At 41.6% G+C, this 23,029-nt stretch overlaps 1 protein-coding gene across 1 annotated transcript in view; it reads right to left on the bottom strand.

Moving 5' to 3' along the window:
* Window positions 1-9,171, bottom strand: part of odad2 (outer dynein arm docking complex subunit 2) — a 68,797-nt gene extending 59,626 nt beyond the window's left edge. The window contains exons 1-7 of the mRNA XM_060893877.1: window positions 9,074-9,171; window positions 6,549-6,788; window positions 4,773-4,933; window positions 4,303-4,450; window positions 4,093-4,193; window positions 1,828-1,964; window positions 1,058-1,174 (exon numbers count right to left, since the gene is read on the bottom strand). Of these exons, the coding sequence (XP_060749860.1) occupies window positions 1,058-1,174; window positions 1,828-1,964; window positions 4,093-4,193; window positions 4,303-4,450; window positions 4,773-4,933; window positions 6,549-6,775 (891 nt within the window). The 5' untranslated portion in view covers window positions 6,776-6,788; window positions 9,074-9,171. The remainder of the gene's footprint in view (window positions 1-1,057; window positions 1,175-1,827; window positions 1,965-4,092; window positions 4,194-4,302; window positions 4,451-4,772; window positions 4,934-6,548; window positions 6,789-9,073) is intronic.
* Between the last annotated feature and the right edge of the window lie 13,858 nt (window positions 9,172-23,029).

The raw sequence follows: 23,029 nt of genomic DNA, 5'->3' as shown, positions 1-23,029 counted from the left end.
TCTCTCTCGCTCTCTCTCTCGCGCTGTACAGACAGACACTATCTCACAGTGAAGTGTAGAGCAGACGCTGATGTCCTCCACTCCCCTCGGCAGCTGTGATTAATCTCAGAGAGCATTCTTCACACTGCAGCCACAAGAGTGACTGTGTGTGTGTGTGTGTGTGTGTGTGTGTGTGTGTGTCACTCTGTTTCTCTCTCTGATACTTGTTTGATGTTCTGTCATCCTGACGAGTGAGTGTGAGAAAGCTCTTCTCTGACCCTGATTGGTCATGTGTGTGTGAGTGTGTGTGTGTGTGTGTTTTCATATGATGATGTCATGTATCTTCAAGGTGCACAGAGGGCTAATAATGTCCTTGTATGATACACCTCCCACAATGCACTGTGTCTAGAGAGACAGGGCTCACCTTGTTGTGATGTAATTACACTTTCCTCACTGAAGCTTTAACTACTCCGTCTCTGATACACGACTGACTGAAATCAGAATGTTCACTCATCTTTTTACCTGATAAGTACAAGAGAAAATCAAATAAATTGATTAAAAAAAAAGGCTAATTATAAATAAATGAAACTGGGAAGTGAAATTAAAATATTACTAAATGACACTTTAAACCTTTTTATCCCTGCTTTCTTCAGATACAAATAATCCTCGGAGTCTAACGACAGGTTATAAATGGTATTTAGGACGCACCGGGTTAAAGAATCCTAATGTGTAACGTGTGCTCGTAAGCAATTATAACGATGTCTCTAATGCCTTATGAACGTGTTTGAACAAAAGATTAATTGTTAATAAATTGTTAAATTCTGGAATGTAATTGGTCAAGAGGTGTTTATTAGATTTATTTCAAAGCAGCTGACTGTCTGAGTTTTTTTTTAAATATATATTTAATGTGCTTGTTTTAATACGCCACCGTTTCCATAGTAACAGCTGATTAATCGTACGTTGTTCGTTCGCTTATCGTTAATCCTCCTGAACCTTAATTCTCATCTCCTTTTATCTTAATTAAAGAGCAGATGTGTGAGTTAAAAGTCATAAACTCCACTTTCTCCAACAGAATCACCTGCTTCCTGATGTCATCGGTGAAGTGAGGAGACGTGTCCTTCAGAAGTGTGACCAGGTCTCCGTACACTTGACTTTTCCTGTCATACGAGTTCTCGTCTCCGTCAGGACCGACACCCTGGAAAAAGCCAAACGTGGTCAGACTAGAAGAGGAGAACAGTGAGGATAAACATCTTTATTCTCCACGTAGCTTCATCATGGAGTTGTGACAGACACCACAGTGAATCTTCGACATTACGGTGGGAGAACTTTTGGAGATCTGTAACTCACTACGCGCAGGGATCCATCCGCTTAGAAGAGTACAGCTGCTTCCAGCTGTGACCCGTTCATTAAAATGTGTGAGATAAAGACAGATTGTGTATTCTTTTTGCTCTAAGTTACGATTTCTAAATGTTCATTTCTACATTTCTACACATGAAGCCACCAGCTGCATCAACACGCTCTGAGCAAAGCATCATCGGCCCTCTTCCACATGCTTGAGCTCGCAGACACACACCGATGTCTAACAGTGCTGTGACTGACAGGTGAGGGTGATGAGACTCCTCCCACATACTACCCAGAGAGCCCCTAGGACAGCCCTGGTGTACAAATGAACATCCTTTGTGATTAGGAAGCAGGTCATCGGGATTTGATAGACAATTTGGAACACAAAATTTCTGTATTTTTTCCAGTAGGCTAACTAGACTGTTCTGCCTCTGTTCATAATACTGTTTACACACATCTAGCTGCACCCTGTTCTGCCTTCGAATGTAGCGCGACAGTGTGCCTCACTGCGTTGAGGAAGACTCCGTCTGTGCTGCAGGTGATGAAGAGCGACCCTGTGTCGCAGGTCTCGACGACGAGATGAGCGATCTCTCCGTGCACCTGCCTCCACGGAGGTGAGCGGCAGCCGTTGCTGAACTCGTGATCTGCCGACAGAGTCACAAAAACGCATGATAAGGATTGACTAGAAACACTGAAAATCAGAAACTTCCTTTATATCTGAGATGCGAGGGATGTAAAAGAGGAAATATTTCAAATATGTTCCCTTTCGGGGGGCACGGTGGCTTAGTGGTTAGCACATTCGCCTCACACCTCCAGGGTTGGGGGTTCGATTCCCGCCTCCACCTTGTGTGTGTGGAGTTTGCATGTTCTCCCCGTGCCTCGGGGGTTTCCTCCGGGTACTCCGGTTTCCTCCCCCAGTCCAAAGACATGCATCGTAGGTTGATTGGCATCTCTGGAAAATTGTCCGTAGTGTGTGATTGTGTGAGTGAATGAGAGTGTGTGTGTGTGTGTGCCCTGCGATGGGTTGGCACTCCGTCCAGGGTGTATCCTGCCTTGACGCCCGATGACGCCTGAGATAGGCACAGGCTCCCCGTGACCCAAGGTAGTTCGGATAAGCGGTAGAAGATGAATGAATGAGGATGAATGAATGTTCCCTTTCTATCAGTGAAGCTTCTGTAACTCTCTGTTTTCCTCCATTACCAGTTTCCACTGGTCTAAACCAGACTCTCTGACTGGCTCCATCAAGCACAAGCGTGGTCCCAGGGATAGAATCGGTTACACGATAAACACACGTCAGCTCGACGTCTCCTTCCAACATGCGCGTGATCCTTCTGATGCGTTTCTGAGAGTGTAGAGGTTTTAAACTCGTACTGTGAACACGTTCTGCTTTACTGTGGTGACTCTGTACGCATTTGAGACAAACACATTTCATTATGAAGCTGTGTGAAGCTGAATTACATCATTATACCATGCTGGGATTTACATGGCACAATGCAAGAGGCTCGGCTCTACTTTCCGTTCACATAAATCAAATGTGGAGAGGTTCTGTGGCTGCTGCGCTTCCCCCAGTTTAACCCCCAGCTAGATGCTAGCTCTGTAACTGCGAGCAAACAGCATTAGCATACAGAAGTGTGACTCTGTGTGTTTCCCTGTGTGTAAACACCATTAGTGCATTTGCTTCACACCCTTTCTCTAGATTTAGAGCTTCTTCAGGCGCTGTTACGTTACTTCACTTCTGCCATTGACCGTTTAGCAGTCAGTGGAAATTTCCGACCCTGCGTTCACATGACCTTTTATGGAGGTTTGTGGGTGTGACTATATGCAAATAAGCTGTGACACTATTTGCACCTCGAGGCTGATCAGCATTTTAGTTTGATTTGGATTAAACAAGGCTTTTATAAAAGATTCATGAATGAGGTGAAACAAAGTGAAATAGTTATAAAGAGGTTACTTAGGACATAAAGAAAGAAGTTTTACACACAGAGAGAGAGAGAGAGAGAGAGAGAGAGAGAGAGAGAGAGAGAGAGAGAGAGAGAGAAAGGGAGAGAGAGAAAGGGAGAGAGAGAGAGAGAGAGAGAGAGAGAGAGAGAGAGAGAGAGAGAGAGAGAAAGGGAGAGAGACAGAGAAAGAGAGAAAGAGAGAGAGAGAGAGAGAGAGAGAGAGAGAGAGAGAGAGAAAGAGAGAGAGAACGAGAGAGAGAGAGAGAGAGAGAGAGAGAGAGAGATGTGATTTATTGTCATGACAAACTGGCGTGTGATGGTTGGTGCTGTGCTGCTCAGCAGGTAAGAGATGTGTGTGTGCAGTAAAGCATTCATCATTGGAGGCTGAAAAATGGGGAAAATGAGGAAAACGGGGCAGAGGGCAGAGAATCCCTGCTGCGGCGCTGCCACAGAGTATGACTGATGGCTCGGTGTGGATTCCCTGATTCCACCCCAAAATTTATCATCTTCTCCATACACTCATCATCATCATCATCATCATCATCAATGGATACACTCCACCTTTATTTGCAGAGGAGCTTCCACTTTGTCCCACGTGATCAGAAACACATGTTTTGTGTGTGTGTGTGTGTGTGTGTGATGAATTAGTTTGTAAACTCAAACATGAAACTGTATAACGGCTTGAAAGCGGAGTGTGTGACAGAAAGCTGTGTCCAAAGCTGGCGATCTGAAATTGTGTGAGCGACAGGAAGGAAGAGATGGAGTGGAGAAGACTGAGATAAAGAGAGAGAGAGATTGAGAGGGGGAGGGGGGAGGGGGGGTTAATGCAAACCTGACGTGTAGTGCACAGATTTCAGCCGTTGCTTTTCACCACACAAACCCTGCAGCAGCTCGACTTCATGTTTTACAGCGGCAGGAGTCAGCCTGACATCCCTGTGTACACACACACACACACGCACACACACACACACACATACAGGATCATTCAGCAAGACTAAAAGCAGGTGTAACGTTCAGGGAGAATGATGAGTTCAGGTCGTACTGTGAGAAGTGCTGGACAGAACTGTCGAGTAGCTGCGTGTCCAACTGCTGCAGGAGGACCTGGAGACGGATTTTGCTCTCAGATGATTCTCGTCCTTCCTCCGTGCTGACGTTTGACCCCAGGATTTTCCCAGCAGGGTTCCTGTTAGCTACATAAGCAGGAGATGATCTCCATGATATGATAAATACCCCAGATATGCATTGATAAGAAAAAGAGCAGCAGCCCTTACGCACAAACTCGACTAAGGCCAGAGATAAAGGCGATCAATACAACTCAATGTTTGGTGGCAGGAAGATAATCAACAAGAAGAGAGGTTTATTATAAGTATTTACAGCTGTTAAAACATAAGCGATAACAGGAACTAACTTCTTGCATGGAAAAAGACAAACAGAACACTTTGGCATATAGAAAATTCATGAACTCACGCTATGTCAGTGTCTCGTATGTATATAAAAGGTATACGCGTGTACCTTCTAAACAAGCCTGAACCTCCTGGAGTTTTCGATCATCAGCCAGCAGCAGCATCAACTTGGAGAGTTGACTGAAGCTGCGCACGGAGATGTCAGGAGGAGTCATGAGGAGAAGAGGACGTCCATCTTTATCGGTTTCCTGCGACTCCACCGAAGAGTCGCTGACAAACAGGAAGGAAATTGTGAATAAACCCAACATGTGATGGTTGGTCTTCAAGACATGAGCTTTTTCATACCGGGACAACAGCATTAGTGACGCAGTGATTCGTTTAGCTAATTCACACTAATCAACACTTCCTGAGGTGAAGAAGTGTGTTAGAGAGACTTAATGAGGAACTTCATGTGTGTGCTGCACTTTATAGCTGATATTGTGTTACTGCTGCACCCGAGGGCACGTGTAGACTGCCAGGGAAAAGCACAGAACATCCAGAATTAGAGGCAGTGTTTTAGTGCCTCCTTAAAGCCTACATTTCTTAACAAATTACATAAAAGAGCATCTGTGTCAGCGCTGAGGTTCACTATTCTAGGATTCTGTGGTGGATACAGAACGTTTTATTCGTGAGGTAGGTAATGGTAGGGAATGTCCTTCTGATATATTCACATCCATATTGGTGTGTGTATGTGTGTGTGTGTGTGTGTGTGTGTGTGTGTGTGTGTGTGTGTGTGAACTAGAAATGTTCTCTAGAAATGTTCCCCATTTCCTTAAAAAGAACAGCAGCCATAGCTGCGTTTAATTTTTTTCATTCTGATTAAAGGTGGGGTCTCCGCTGTTTGAATGCCAATGTTGACATTTGAAATCACCAAAACAAACACGCCCCTAACCCAAATGGGTCCCACCCCTGTATTGATAGCTCTGCCCACACATACATACGTAACCCAGGCGACTAATGGAAAGAAATGTGTCTTTATCATAGCTGAAGGGAAGAACAATACGATTGCAGATAAACAAACAAGCAAAAATGACACACAAACATAATCATGTAAAGGACAAAGGCATATATTAGTTCTGTGTAACAAAGTAAAACCAACGTTACTCACCTATCGAGAAGGAAAAAAGCACCTCGGCGTCTTAAGTAAAGTTGGTCACATATTCACAGATTGGAGTTTCCCGAGTCAATAACTCCTGAGCTAAACACTGTTACTACACAAAACACGGTTGTAGCTGCGTCTCTACATTACTACGATAGAAAAGAGGTGTTATTTGTGTAGTAACAGTGTTTAGCTCAGGAGTTATTGACTCAGGAAACTCCAATCTGTGAATATGTGACCAACTTCCTGCTCCTTCAGTTCTCTCCAGCGCTGGAAAGCTGATCCTATATTAACACGTCCTACTTCTTACCTTATCGTAAGTCTTTCTTCTCTTTCTTTCTTTGTTTTTATCCTCCATGTCAATGTTAAAACCGCTTTCTGCTAATGTCACACATGCACACTGAACACTCTCTCCGCCCATATTGACAAGACACGCCCCTTTCTGCTCATTGGCTACATGTTTATTTTGTTTTTGTTTTGCTTGGCGTCCCAACGTAGTTTTCTGAAGCATTTCTCAAACAACGGAGACCCCACCTTTAAATGTAGCACAACATTTTTTTTATTTGTTATATTCAAAGTCTTATGCATGTGTCTAATGTTTTTAAAATGTCTGGTATCTTTAGGTAGGAGTCTCATAACTATATACGTGCAGCACCAAATGAATGAAGCATTATTATTATGCATTGCATTTGGGGTGCCAATACTTTTTAATCCATCTCTTATGCTTGACTGCTGGTGTTAATCTACCTGATGTTGTATTCGGACTGAAAATCAGCCGGTTGTAGTGAGGTCTTCCACTGCAGAGGTTCAGTAAATGGTAGCGTGTCATCGTGTGGATGTTTGTTGCTAAACTGCTCCACGAAGTGAACAATGTGTTTCAGTAAAGTCTCGTTCAGTGCCGTGTCCTCCAGCTTGGAGGAACCTGAGTAATCAGGTCTGCTCCACTGAAGTGATCGTGTGAGAGCCAAACCCATCGTCACAGAAGCTCTGTGGTTTAAAAGGAAAAAGAATCACTGAGCAATCTGCATTTTAATCATCAACAATGTCCACTGTTTACTAAACGTTTAAAGAAAGCCATTCAGCCATCATTTCATCTCTGTCTGAAGAAAAGTCATGCAGCGGTGCTGTAATCTTTTATCATGTCCACGCTCTCACCTCCACATCACTTCCAAAGTGTTCAGGTAAATTCCCACTGCTTGTACTGTATATCACTAACGAACTGTGTTGAGTCTCTAATAATAATAATAATAATAATAATAATAATAATAATAATAACGTTACATAGGGAATAATGAAAATACAGCAGCAACTGGACTATAAATACTGTCTCGCCCCAAGACTGTGTTCTTTCCCCTCTACTTTTCTCCATATATACCAACAGCTGCACCTCCAATCACCAAACCATCAAGTTTGTGGATGACACCACCCTCATTGGGCTCATGCAGCAGGAACAACCTGGAGCTCATTACAGAGAAAACATTGGAGATGGTGGTAGATTTTAGGAAGAACCCGGCCCCTCCCACCCCTGTCACTCTTTCCGCTACCTGGGAACCATCATCGTAGAGGACCTCAAGTGAGAGTTGAACATAAACTCACGAGGTAAAAAAGCACAGCAGCGGATGTACTTCCTGTGGAAGCTGAAGAAGTTCAACCTACGAAATGCTATGATGGTGCATTTGTACACCACCATTGTTGAGTCTATACTCACCTCCTCCATCACCACCTGGTACTCTACTGCCACTGGCAAAGACAAGAGCAGAATACAAAGTGTCATTTGCCCTAAGAAGGTGATTGGCTGCAATCTACCTTCTCTTCAGTCCACTCACTCTACCAATCTGTTATAACGCACCTTCCTTTCTCACACTGGGAGCATTTGCACTGGTCCACTATTGTATATTCTGCACTAATGTAGAGTTCATTCTGTAACTGAATATTTGCACTGCCCACTCTGCACATCCTGCTATATTTCCTTGTTTCTTTCTGTAACTCTTTATGTTTATGCGCATTAATATTGTTTACATATATAATTATATTTACTTCTTTATTATTACTTTGCACCGAGACAAACTCCTGTACATGTTAAACAGGACAGAGACAGACAGAGAGAGAGAGAGAGAGGGGGGGGGGGGGTGGAGAAAGAGAGAGAGAAAGAGAGAGAAAGAGAGAGAGACAGAGACACAGAGACAGAGACACAGAGACAGAAAGAGAGACACAGAGAGAGACACAGAGAGATACAGAGAGAGAGAGAGAGAGAGAGAGAGAGAGAGAGAGAGAGAGAGAGAGAGAGAGAGAGAGAGAGAGAGAGAGAGAGAGAGAGAGAGAGAGAGAGAGACTTTTTATTTAATAAAACACTGAACAGGGGACACGGTGACTTAGTGGTTAGCACGTTCGCCTCACACCTCCAGGGTTAGGGTTCGATTCCCACCTCCACCTTGTGTGTGTGGAGTTTGCATGTTCTCCCTGTGCCTCAGGGGTTTCCTCCGGGTACTCCGGTTTCCTCCCCCGGTCCAAAGACATGCATGGTAGGTTGATTGGCATCTCTGGAAAATTGTCCGTAGTGTGTGAGTGAATGAGAGTGTGTGTGTGCCCTGCGATGGGTTGGCACTCCGTCCAGGGTGTATCCTGCCTTGATGCTCGATGACGCCTGAGATAGGCACAGGCTCCCCGTGACCCGAGGTAGTTCGGATAAGCGGTAGAAGATGAATGAATGAAAACACTGAACAGAGTGACGTCATCCTGCACCTTAGGGTTCTAATGTAGTCAGTAATGTATTAAAATGCACATCATGGATAACAAGAGTGCTGTATATTAGTTCATGTGGTTTAGAGATGATTAAACACTGACTACATCAACGTTTATTTATTATACTGAATTATTTGGTGTCATTTCAGCCACAAACTCTGTATAATTAACATTAAATACAATGGTACGGTCCGTTGTAGGGGTTTTTAAGTGTCATTTAAAAGCTGTTTGTGTCACTTTAAAACAAATACTACTGTAACTTAATGACTAATCTGACATTAAATCTTGTTTAAAAACGAACAGCTTTGTTTTTACTCTCTTTGTGAGGGTTTAAACAGGTGAATCATGACCCCCCCCCCCAAACAAACCGAATGGATTCTCCCACTTTGCTGCCAGTGAATCAGTTTAATGGCGTCGCTGATTAACGTTATACCTTTATACACTAACTAATCATCTGAGACACCCAGCAAACCTCTGTTTAAATACCGTACAGTAAATAAAAAGGTGTAATTTCACCATTTATTACTTACCCGAATAAAACACGTCTTAAACGCAGCAAAACTTTACAAACGTCTGAGTTTCAGCCGCTCGAGCGCTCCGTCGCTATGGTTACTGTGCACGCGATGCGGTTGCTAGGAGACGATCAAACAACCGACATACGACAAGGGTCAAAAAGGTTCCGTTTTGAAAAGCGTTGTAAAATCTATTGTTGCTGTCAGTAATAAAAGTACTAACAGTTACTAAAAGTAAACATTAAAAACAAATATGAGGTAAAAAAAAAAATCATTACAGCATCATGACATCATTTAGGAACGTTTTTGTACAGAAATAGTGCTGTAATAATCATATCTTATAATAATTTAGAACTTATTAACAATAACAACATTGTATAGTATTGTGACTAACATAAGAAACAATATATTAAACTCTTTAATAAAGTAATAAAAATGTTTAATTGATTCATTCAGTTATAGAAATGTTATTATTTTATATTACATTATATTACATTATATTACATGATATAAATATTACAGCACTTTTCCTTTTCATTTATGGCCATTTATCTTCATTTACATTGTTTATAGCCTTCAACACAACACTATTTGAAATATTTTCTATATTTTCTAAACTATTTTAAATATTTTCACAATTCAACTTCCTCAGCTCCATAAATTAAAGCACGGAAATCTGTATGTGTTTAAAACGTTAAAGGTTTGCTTGGACACACATTTGATAAACAGAAACACCTCCACGATTAACCAGAGACTGTTTAGGGTTTATAAAAAATAAGTTGATTCAGATCATTCAATTCAATTCAATTCAATTCAATTCAATTCAATTCAATTCAATTCAATTCAATTCAAGTTTCAATTCAAGTTTATTTGTATAGCGCTTTTTACAATGGACATTGTCTCAAAGCAGCTTTACAGAACATAAACATAGAACAGAAGATAAACATAAGGAGTAGTATAAAGAATTAATATAATAAAAATTCAAGATATATATAGTTCACAGTGTGTATGTATGTATGTATGTATGTATGTATGTATGTATGTATGTATGTATGTATATGTGTATGTATTTATCCCCAATGAGCAAGTCTGAGGTGACTCAGGCAGCAGTGGCAAGGAAAAACTCCCTTAGATTGGTAAAGGAAGAAACCTTGAGAGGAACCAGACTCAAAGGGGAACCTCATCCTCATATGGGTGACACTAGATCATGTAGCGAACACAGCGTTGTGTTCTGGGAAAGCTGTGTGGTCGAGATGAAGCCATAGAACGCTCTAAATAGACCTGAGGAAGAGGACCGGTGAGCGATATGTAGATTTAGTTTTGCATTTGTTTTGTAAAAGTTTCTCATTTCAGTGCACAGGGCTTTCTCCATTAGGGAAGGAAGTGAAATCAGTTGTTTTGCTGATTATATAACTGCTGTGAAGAGAAAAGTATTTGCACAGGACCCTGAGCTCTTAGCGAAGTCAGTGACGCATTATTTCATCAGGAAAGAAAAGATGTTTTATATTCACTTAATCAAAACTGTCCAACAAGATGAAATACAGGTACCACCAAATCCATCCCAGATAAACGTAGCCCTAGACAAGGCCGTGTAATTAGAGGGAAAGAGCTGTTTTTCCCCTTCCAGATAGAGGAAGAAAGAAAATAAGCAGTAGTATAAGGCTTTGATCTGGTCTTCAGCATTTCTGTACTCAGTTTCCTGAGTCATACTGCTCGTTTTCAGACCCCAAAGCCACAGCGGTGGTTAATGCAGGCGTACAACTAATGATGCAAATGTTCACCGAACAGCAAGTCTGTATGTGTGTGTGTGTGTGTGTGTGTGTGTGTGTGTGTGTGTGTGCCCAGACTTTGATTTACACTCATAGTCCAGACATGTTTTCATTCGACTTTGCAAAACCCCACTCTTTTATCCCTGGCTGAGCGAGCGGTGTGTAAATCAGTCGTGTTGATCTTATTGTAGGTTTTCTGGCCCGAACCAAGCTGTTTGGAAAGATGGCAGTGTGGAAAAGAGCGCCAGCAAAAGATACCGTCAAAGCCAATAAAACGACTGACTGATGCTAAGGCTGGAGCTCGTCACTCTTCACCCTCCATTCAACAATTTACAGACAAACGCTCGCTTTCCTTTCCATCCAACACATCACACACAGAAAAGAGGACCGGTCTGGTTCATTACCCATAAACACTGCACAAAACCTCTATGTGTGCACAGTTGAGTGCAAAAGTTTACACATCCTTACTGGAAAACATCATGTGTTTAGCAACTAGACAGAGGGTTTGTTTTGCTTGTCATTATGTTATTAGACGTCACCAATATGTTCGAATAAGTTGTGTCTACAGGGAGTGCAGAATTATTAGGCAAATGAGTATTTTGACCACATCATCCTCTTTATGCATGTTGTCTTACTCCAAGCTGTATAGGCTCGAAAGCCTACAACCAATTAAGCATATTAGGTGATGTGCATCTCTGTAATGAGAAGGGGTGTGGTCTAATGACATATACACCCTATATCAGGTGTGCATAATTATTAGGCAACTTCCTTTCCTTTGGCAAAATGGGTCAAAAGAAGGACTTGACAGGCTCCGAAAAGTCAAAAATAGTGAGATATCTTGCAGAGGGATGCAGCACTCTTAAAATTGCCAAGCTTCTGAAGCGTGATCATCGAACAATCAAGCGTTTCATTCAAAATAGTCAACAGGGTCGCAAGAAGCGTGTGGAAAAACCAAGGCGCAAAATAACTGCCCATGAACTGAGAAAAGTCAAGCGTGCAGCTGCCAAGATGCCACTTGCCACCAGTTTTGCCATATTTCAGAGCTGCAACATCACTGGAGTGCCCAAAAGCACAAGGTGTGCAATACTCAGAGACATGGCCAAGGTAAGAAAGGCTGAAAAACGACCACCACTGAACAAGACACACAAGCTGAAACGTCAAGACTGGGCCAAGAAATATCTGAAGACTGATTTTTCTAAGGTTTTATGGACTGATGAAATGAGAGTGAGTCTTGATGGGCCAGATGGATGGGCTCGTGGCTGGATCGGTACTGAGACGCCAGCAAGGTGGAGGTGGAGTACTGGTTTTGGCTGGTATCATCAAAGATGAGCTTGTGGGGCCTTTTCGGGTTGAGGATGGGGTCAAGCTCAACTCCCAGTCCTACTGCCAGTTTCTGGAAGACACCTTCTTCAAGCAGTGGTACAGGAAGAAGTCTGCATCCTTCAAGAAAAACATGATTTTCATGCAGGACAATGCTCCATCACACGCGTCCAAGTACTCCACAGCGTGGCTGGCAAGAAAGGGTCTAAAAGAAGAAAAACTAATGACATGGCCTCCTTGTTCACCTGATCTGAACCCCATAGAGAACCTGTGGTCCATCATCAAATGTGAGATTTACAAGGAGGGAAAACAGTACACCTCTCTGAAGAGTGTCTGGGAGGCTGTGGTTGCTGCTGCACGCAATGTTGACGGTGAACAGATCAAAACACTGACAGAATCCATGGATGGCAGGCTTTTGAGTGTCCTTGCAAAGAAAGGTGGCTATATTGGTCACTGATTTGTTTTTGTTTTGTTTTTGAATGTCAGAAATGTATATTTGTGAATGTTGAGATGTAATATTGGTTTCACTGGTGAAAATAAATAATTGAAATGGGTATATATTTGTTTTTTGTTAAGTTGCCTAATAATTATGCACAGTAATAGTCACCTGCACACACAGATATCCTCCTAAAATAGCTAAAACTACAAACAAACTAAAAACTACTTCCAAAAATATTCAGCTTTGCTATTAATGAGTTTTTTGGGTTCATTGAGAACATGGTTGTTGTTCAATAATAAAATTAATCCTCAAAAATACAACTTCCCTAATAATTCTGCACTCCCTGTAGAATATTAATAGAGAAAAATTTATAAAAATTGTATATGTTTAAAAGTTTGTATCTTGTTTGTGTTTTTTTTTTTTTTGGTTATGAAAATATTTCTGTCTTAATATCTGTTATTACTCTGACGGATGTTGAAGGACACCGCCGATGACTTCATATATAAATTATAAACCAGAGGAACTTTTTTTCCCCACTTGTTCGAATGCCAACAAACTTTTGCACTCACCTCTAGATAGTAGTATAGGCTGTACTACGGTGGCCGAGAAGTGCAAAACAAATTAAAAAATCCGAAAACACATTAACAAATCCAAAAACAAATTAACGGTAAGTTTCCATTCAAAAACGATACACTACCATTTCCGGGTTGTCTGACTTGTTGTTGTGTTTTCGGATTTGTTAATTTGTTTTCGGATTTGTTAATTTGTTTTCGGATTTGTTAATTTGTTTTCGGATTTGTTAATTTGTTTTCGGATTTGTTAATTTGTTTTGCATTTCTCGGCCACCGTACTGTACCATATCAACAGTGTTCAATCCAGACCATTACATGGTAGGGGAAAAGTCAGGATTGTTTTTAAAATGAATAGTGATGCTACCTCCAGAATGATACATCACCACTGGAGCATTGAGGGTTAAGGGCCATGCTCAAGGGCTCAACAGTGGCAGCTTGTCAGTATCGGGGCTCAAACACTGATCCTCTGATCAACAACCCAGAGCCTTAATTACTTGAGCCACCACTGCCCCTAGAGCAGTGAAGAATAAAAAGCCAGAGCACTACAGTAAACACTGATGTCAGCACTAACTAATTGTTAGGATTTAAACACCGAGATGTTTAAGCACTGTGATCTGTGAACTGTTCACCAGAGTTTTCTCTGAGCGTAAACACAAGCAGGCTGCGGTCTAAAGCACCTGCTTGCTCTTTTCCCTCCTCCATCACTGCCTCCTACTCACACTCGACTCGACAAACAAACAAAGCGGAAATGTGTTGTCCGGAAAGGCCGAGTCAGAGGCCGGGTCGCCGATCATGCAGCTCGCCGTAGAAGATTTACAACACACCCACTCTGCGTTAAAGCACGCAGGCCGTGATTACGTCCGTCCTCGCTGGTCTACAAACAGCCCATTAACGAGGAAGTGAAACACATGGGGAGTGATGAAGAGGGAAAGAAGAAATGCCTGAAGCAAAACCGATGACGATTGATCGTAACGAACATCTGCGAGGCTCGTCACACACTCGTTAAACACAGAACCGGAGTGTGTGTGTGTGAAAGAGATGGTTTAATGCACAGGGAGACATGAGGTCCTGGACATGTCTCTCTTTAATAGGGACTTACAGCTGCAGAGGTCTGCATATTCCTCCGTGTTCCTCCGCTCACACACTTTTAAAGACACACTTATGAGACAGACGACGTAAGATTTACTCGCTATGAACAAGATACCGGACAACCTCATGATCTCTTTCAGCTGTCTCTCTTTCGATCAGGGGTTAAACACGGCCGCATTCTCAACAATCGTTTAAAAATGGAAATGTGATTATAAGAAATATTTAATATTTATGTTTCTGTCCTAATGGTTTCACTTAACTCGCTGTAGTTGATCCCAGAGACCTTTTCAGTTTTTCCCATTTATCAGTTTAAAAATAATATTAATTCCTTCCTTATGGAAAAATCACACACACATTCCAGATGCGATGACAAGTTTTTCCACATGTGACTAGATGAGTAATATGTGGAGAGGAAAAACATGACGGTTTAAAATGATCTTTTGAGTCAAAGCTAGACAAAGAAGAACAATTGCGGATCGAAATACTGATAACTTTTCTTTTGGCAGAAAAAAACACAGTATGCGAGTTGAAAGAATCGTCTACATTTGGTGAGCCGAGTCAAATGAAATGACTCACTGATCACTTTCATTTTTAGCCTTCAGTTATAATAAAGAAACAAAAGTAACCGGCGCTGGCCAAGCTTGCTATTAACATTAGATTAGCTGTATATAACTCCTACAGTATGCTACATGCTATAATAATTACCTTATCCTTAGCTAGCTAGATAGCAACCATGGCTACTGGTTTCCATAGTAGAATAATTAGCTTCATGTGTTCTAGATTAGGCTAACTTACATGCTATAATAATTAACTTATTCTTCACTGGTTTGATAGATAGGAACAATAGCTAAAGGGTTATATAATGGTAAAATTAGCATAATATATGCCAGTTTAGAAGAAAACAAAACTATCTAGACAACAAAAATGACTACTACTTACTAGCTAAGCTAACTACTGAGATGGAAACAGCAGGGCTCTCAAGTTTTGAAGACAGGCGAGAGTGACATTGATTCCTGCCCGGTTCCATAGAGACAGATACATAGGGACAGATACATTTTGGGGGCTGCGGCATATTAAATATATGATAAATAGTCAAAACGTTTTTCTGCGTGACAAATACGATATGTGGCAGGAGAGTGTGATAAAAGACCGAAATGAGTGACTGTCACTCTCAATGCGTGACACTTGACAGCCCTGTAACAGGCAGTTGGATAGTGTAGCTAATGTTGCTAATCAGGGATGTGCTAAATCAAAATGGCTGCGCAAAGCATAAACAGGAATTCTAACATCATAGAAGCCTTTATTATCGCCACATATACATTACAGCACAGTAGAATTCTTTTCTTCACATTCCCCAACTAAGGAGGTTGGGGTCAGAGTGCAGGGGCAGCTATGATACAGCGCCCCTGGAGCAGGGAGGGTTGAAGGCCTTGCTCAAGGGCCCAGCAGTGGCAGCTTGGCTGTACTGGGCCTTGAACCCAGATCCTCCGATCAACAACCTTAACCACTCGAGCCACCACTGCCCCATCACTTCAGTACTGTAGAGTCAGTTCAATCTATGTATAACACAAACTGCACACTTTCTGTAAAAGTTATAATATCACGACCTCATGACTGCTAATGTTAGCTACTTAGCATGTAGCTAACAAAACAGACTATTTTTCCTTTTTTTTTTAAATTCAAATAAAGTCTCACCTCGAGATCCGTCTTCCAACTTCCGGGTTAAACGGAATGCAGCGATATTTTACAGTGTAATTGTGCACGAAGTCGTGTAGCACACATCACGACTTTAATTATTGCGTGAATTATTACTCCTCCTGTCAATCTCTCTAGCTTTAACTCTATTCTTCAACAACTGGCTATAAAGTTGTGCATTTTGTATAAATTGTTACAAACACACTGACTCTTAACTTATATATACAGTATATAAGATATATCTATGTTTAAACTGAGAGAGTGCAGCCTTTATTTATATAAAGACAAGTGAGCTGTTGATTCTGCGGCTCTGTGAGCGAGAGCTAGATTAAATACGAGCTGCACCAGAATCTCTATTATTTTTTTCTTCACTTTTTTAAAATAACAGCCATAACTTTCATGTCCATGTGCACCTAACATAAACACCAGCGCCCAAACCCGGAGGCAGCGTTTCAGAAGCGATCATCCGACGTTAAACACAAATCACTGGGTCGGGTGTTCGCCGTGGAGCCGTGCTAGAAACCAGAGGCAATAAAGTCAATTATTTCTGTACTAAACTTTCTCTCTGCTGTGAAAACAACATCAGATACGACTGAAAATGTTTGCTCTGTAACAATGAGCGTTGCTGCTCGGGCCGCTTGTAGACGCAGAACCTGCAATTGTGGCTTTGTGTATGTGTGTGTGTGTGTGTGTGTGTTTGTGTGAGTGTGGTGTGTGTTTCAAGTCACTCAGTGCCTGTGCTTTCCTTGGAGCAGAAGCCTGTCAAATACAGATGTTTAAAAAAGAGATTTATGAAACTTTAGATTTATTGAAAGCCCAATAACTGTTCTTCAGGACTCTGTACACTTGAGACAGCGTTTCTAATTTTGTTTGTTTTCATTTTAATATGACCATATATAGAATCGACCACATCATCAGATGAAAAGTATTGATGAATGTTATGGATGTGAGGGACGTGATAGCCTAGTGGTTTAGGTGTTCGACTTCTGCTTGGAAGGTTGTAAGTTCGAATCCCAGGTCCACAAAGCTGCCACTGCTGGGCCCCTGAGCATGGCCCTTAACCCTCTATTGCTCACTTGTATAAAAAGTTACTCCAGATAAGAAGCTCTGTTAAATGCTGTAAATGTTATATCATGACAAGTTAATATTTCCAGCCATGATTCAAGCTCTAACAGCATCATGATGTCAGTATAATACTTTCTTCCTGTTGATGTATAGTAGATAAATATAATTACAAAAACATTAGCATTTCTCACTCACTCACCGCTTATCTGAACTACCTCGGGTCACGGGGAGCCTGTGCCTATCTCAGGCGTCATTGGGCATCAAGGCAGGATACACCCTGGACGGAGTGCCAACCCATCACAGGGCACACACACACACATACACTCACGCACTCACACACTACGGACAATTTTCCAGAGATGCCAATCAACCTACCATGCATGTCTTTGGACCGGGGGAGGAAACCGGAGTACCTGGAGGAAACCCCCGAGGCACGGGGAGAACATGCAAACTCCACACACACAAGGTGGAGGCGGGAATCGAACCCCCAACCCTGGAGGTGTGAGGCGAACGTGCTAACCATTAAGCCACCGTGCCCCCCCCTACATTAGCATTTGATTATGCTATTATGTTATACAACTATACCATCCACTATAAGTAGAAAAAGTGTCATTAAAATTAATTGATGAATTTATTTTATTTAAATGCTACACTTTTTAATTTCTGGACAATAATTTGAATCTGTTAAAAGTTCAATCATGAAGATTTCATCCGCAGGATCTCGATTGGGGTTCATTTGGATTTTTAAACGAGGTTTTTAATAGAGTCTCTGTGTTAATATCCTCTGCGCTAACAAAGACGGAGTTTACACACTAGTGTTCTGAAATGTTCCTGAAATGTCGCTGTCAAACAAGCTACATTGAAATAAAAAGTAAGTGAGGTTGAAGGTACCTTCAACATTTAACATTAACACTAGTGATGATGGTTAAAGATGCTTAGAATGTTTAGAAAAAAATCCGTTTGGAAAACCGACTCCCGATCTCGATTGTTTGTTTGTGCTTGTTTGCGTTTTTGTGCCTCCTATTATTTAATAGACGATCTAATATACTGACCACCTGAGGTACAGGGGGCAGAGCCAACTAACCGTATTAGACATACTGTAGGAAGCAATGACGTTCGTCCCAGAATGCAATGCGCCAACACAATGCTGAGTCATGTTTTCGCTAGTTCGCAAGCTATGAGTTTTTTTCTTCTGCTTTCCTCACAGATTTCTCTGTCCGTCACCGCTCCGGGTTCCACGACAATAGAACCTTTCTTTCCTTTGTTTGCTTAAGAATTACCTGATTTGATGTTTCCAGGTACGATCTGAAACATCGTCCAAGTTCTTTCATCCTTCCTGACAAAAAGTGATCAGATTTTCCAAATCACTATCTGACACTGACGTGAGGACTTGTGTTATATGATGAACTGTAACGGCATAACACGGCGCTCACTATAAATACAGATTTAATACAACCACATCATCTCCAATGGATCCGCTCGTTATTTAATGCACCAGTCTTGCGGATGTGGATCCGTGCATGAACTTCTCATCTATAATTGTCTATGGCCTTAATCCAGTCTACATATGGCTGTTTCCCAGGTGGCCAGTCTTACACCCACGCGCTCTGCCCTCCTGCTGATAGCCGTTACGGCTTCGATTTCAAAGCCGCTCGACATGTTTGAGCTAAAACACAGATCTGAGCTCGCTCTCCTCTCCAGCTCGGTCTAATTATTATTATGAAAGTGCGGCCAGGGGGAACCGGGGAGCTGGTCTGGGTTTGGCACGGTCGGCAGTAGTAACGTATCAGGAGCTTTTTAATACAGTAAGACTTTTGGTTTATTATTTCTGCGGGCACATCACAGGTTCCCTCTCTCTTTCCGCCTGAATTGGCTGTGTGTAGACCAGGTTATGTACCGCTGGTTCTTGAGGGCTGTAGACTCGGGTTAAGTGGCCTAGCGTGATCTTTTCATACCACTCTGTAAAATCTGCTGGAAGGAGAACAGAAAGCTTCTCAGACGAGTTCAGCCTTCCTTATTTTGTTACGTTACGAAATGAAGATCCTGAAGCACCTGAAGCACAACTGAGTACCGCAGAGTTAAATAATCACCAACGCTGAGATGTTTCTAAAAATCTACAACTTGATGACCTCAAACAGGTGTGAGGTGAAGAGATATATCTGAAGATCTCTGACGTTGTGTGGAACTCAAAGGCCCAAGTGGTTCCATCATGGTTCAGCTTGGAGTTGAGATTTCTGATTGATTTAGGGGATTGATTTAGGGGATTGATTTAGGAGATTGATTGATACTTGGAACATGTTAAACATATTCTGGATATAAACACTAATAATGTTTATTATTTATTATTTAATAATGTCTAATGTGTTTAGTGAGCCTGAAGCTAAACTGTCGTAAATCCATGAGACCTTTGCAGTCATTTGATGCTCTGATGTCCCTTCTGCGGTACCTTCAACGTTTAACATTAACACTAGTAATGATGGTTAAAGATGTTTAGAATGTTTAGAAAAAAATCCGTTTGGAAAACCGACTCCCGATCTCGATTGTTTGTTTGTGCTTGTTTGCGTTTTTATGCCTCCTATTATTTAATAGACGATCTAATATACTGACCACCTGAGGTACAGGGGGCAGAGCCAACTAACCGTATTAGACATACTGTAGGAAGCAATGACGTTCGTCCCAGAATGCAATGCGCCAACACAATGCTGAGTCATGTTTTGGCTAGTTCGCAAGCTATGAGACAACGTCGTATTAGCATAAAGGTTAGAGATCTGTACAGATGAAGAGGTGAAAGAGCTGGAGAGTCAATAAAACTCTAAAGTGCTGCTGCACTCTCTTTAGATATAATTGATTTGAGTGCTAAATCGCTAGCTGCATGGCATTTTGGGTAATGAAGGAAACTGTTAACCGAAGAGAAAACAGAGCAATGCTGAAGGAAAGGTGATTTAGAATTTCATTATAAATCTCCGACACAGTGAAGGAGAAATGTGTGTGTGTGCTTTGATGGAGGATCTGTTAACAACGCTTTAATGCTGTGGCACAATGGAAAAGCACTTTAGTGTTACCTGAGACACTCCTGAAGTTTCCTGACGTTCTGAACAGCGGTACGTGGAATAACGGCGGCTCTCTGATCAAAGTGGCTCCTCTGTGCACTCACTCCTCGACTCCTTAAACTATGGCTCATAATAACAAACCTGAAGTGGGCCTTGGCAATAGCGCTAGCATGTTTCAGTGCTAATAACAACTCTGCCTGATCTTATTCCAATACCGTGATTGGATAAAACCGTCGATCTTCAGCTCGTTTTATTCTAAAATCACTTTTGGTTCCGTTCAGCTGGTCGACTTGCTTGATATTTATCAGCGCTCACTGACCAGATGCTAGAATTAAAACAGCGTAAATGTTCATTTAAGTCAGGAATAAATCACTCTGTGTGCTGCAGTTAAAAGCACTAAAAATTTTAAAGTCTAAATTCTGAGATAGCTTGATTTTGTGTCACTGTCCTTCTGCTAATTGTAATTTTATCTGGTAACCATTAATATTCCTGTAAGTTTTGTCTTCAGGCTTAATGTCACTCAGCCTGTCTGTTTTTTTTTTTTTTTTAAAGCTACATGCTAGCTAGCTAAATCATTAGCTAAGACTTGCTTGAGGCCTGGGATTTAACCAGAATATCTAGTGAGTAGCTTGACATTTCTCACAGGTTAATTGGTATCACTTTATGAGCAGACTGCAATTTTGCAGTGTAAGTATGTTTAGCAGGGGGCACAGTGACTTAGTGGTTAGCACGTTCGCCTCACACCTACAGGGTTGGGGGTTCGATTCCCGCCTCCACCTTGTGTGTGTGGAGTTTGCATGTTCTCCCCGTGCCTCGGGGGTTTCCTCCGGGTACTCCGGTTTCCTCCCCCGGTCCAAAGACATGCATGGTAGGTTGATTGGCATCTCTGGAAAAGTGTCCCTAGTGTGTGATTGTGTGAGTGAATGAGTGTGTGTGTGCCCTGGCACAGGCTCCCTGTGACCCGAGGTAGTTCGGATAAGCCTCAGTTTAGCATCATGCGTTTAGCCGATGTGGAGAAAACTATTTTCTCCACAAATATTCTGCCGTAGAAAAACGTCAAAAGTTACATCAGATCTAATTAACTTTGTGTCTTGTAAATACAGCTTTTGCCTGATTGTGTTATGGCAGCAGCAGAGGCGCGAGGTCTCACAGATAATTTGTGAGAGTTGTGGGTTTTGTCAAAAAAAAAAAAATTAATTTATCGCAGTTAGCTTTGTGGGAACACTCGTCGCTTGGAGACGGTGTGTCATCATTTCCTCCGCCGTGGTAAAATTCTTGAGGATACGCAGTTGCGGCTAGCTAACAGCGTAGCGCTTATGTGTGTGCGGCCTCGGTGAGTTTGTGGACGCTATAGTAATGCGCTAAATCATTTTAAGCCTCATACGCCAATGTTAGTGTGTTTAAAACAAATTGTGAAGAATCTTCTTTCCATACACACGTTAATGAAAAAACACAAGAGAGAAAAAAAATCATGAAGAAGGAAATTCACTTCTCGCTAATGGCTAATATCTGAAGTTCTTGACATCAAAACCTCAGTTACCTTCAGGGATGACAAATTTGGGGGTTAAAACACATGCAGACCATTAAAAAAAAACACAGGAGCTTTAATATATGTAAAAAGAGCCCTCTGTGCCACGATTGACTGTCCTCATCACATGCGTCAGCCTTCATGCTGTCTATGTTGGCTGTGTGTGTGTGTGTGTGTGTGTGAGAGATTTGTTCTGGCTAGGTAATTAGCATTGCTGCCTCCGGGAGCTAAAGGGTTCCTGTGAGAGCAGTGAGGGAAAGTTTAAGAAAACAGGACGGACACAGACTGACATTAGCAGGCGGTTAGCCGGACGCTCTCGAGGCCCTTTCAACTCACAACTCAACACCGATGTTCTTTATACATCTGCGTTCTGTTCACGTCTCCTGTTATTTCCTCCGACTCTGCGTCACACCGGGACCTTATCACTTTATCATAATAATTAAATGATTTAATCACATACCTCAAATTACGACACATTTTACACGTTTATGATTTCAATTATTTAAAAAACAAATTTTAATTTTTGCATAGTTTTTTGTTCAATAATTTATTTCCTATACAATTTTTACAGCTTTTAGAAAAATAATCCATTTTCTTTTTTGTTTCTTTTACTTGAATACCTGTTTTTTTTTTTTACCTGGTTTTTATTAGAAATTTATTTAAAGGATTTTTGTTTTTATTTGCATTTTTTATCTTTGCATTAATTTACCTTCTGTGCTTGTGTGGGTGGTGAAACGAGGAGCGAGGAGTCGTTATGTAAAAAGAAAACAAAAAGTGAAAAGTATATAAAAGAAAAAAAAAAACGGGGAAAAAAAACCAGGATAACAAAAATGGGATGTGTGATGAAAGAGTTGACCTTGTAAAATAATTACAGAGTGACGAGGAAAAAAAGCTGCATTATTTCCTGAGGGCCTCACAGACACCTGAACTTTGTGCTAATTTCATATTTATTCATCTCACTAGATTTTATGTCCGTCTCTCGCACACACTCTCATTATTTTGTCTTTTTCCAGTTATACGAGTACAAGTGTGTAAGAGAACGTGCCGCGTGTCGTTTTTCTTGCGTTCTCTTTCGCACGATCGTCCTGTTTTTCTCGTATAATAGTAATAAAAGAAAAAATAATCATGAGCTTGAGAGAGAGAGAGAGAGAGAGAGAGAGAGAAATGTGGAAATAAGCAAGTGATTTAAAGAGCGATAAGTGAGGGACGAATGGAGAGACGGAGAAATAAAAACAAAAGCAGGTCTGAAGAGAGAAGTGTGAGGCCAGGCCACGGCTCGGCTGCAGAATGATTGTGTTCCTCAGGGGTCTCTTCAGGAGGAATATCAAACTTCAGTGCCGTGGAGACCCTTTAACCTCGGCTGCTCCACCCACGCTCCCACCTCCAGCTCCTCTCTGCAGAAACCATCCTCTCTCAGTCAGGACACGGCCACGAGAGCAACGTCTGA

This window comes from Tachysurus vachellii, chromosome 2 (genome assembly GCF_030014155.1).
Source record: "Tachysurus vachellii isolate PV-2020 chromosome 2, HZAU_Pvac_v1, whole genome shotgun sequence".
In the NCBI taxonomy this organism is placed as follows: Eukaryota; Metazoa; Chordata; class Actinopteri; order Siluriformes; family Bagridae; genus Tachysurus; species Tachysurus vachellii.
Note: the sequence above shows the minus strand (reverse complement) of the source record. Positions and strands in the feature narration are given on the sequence as shown.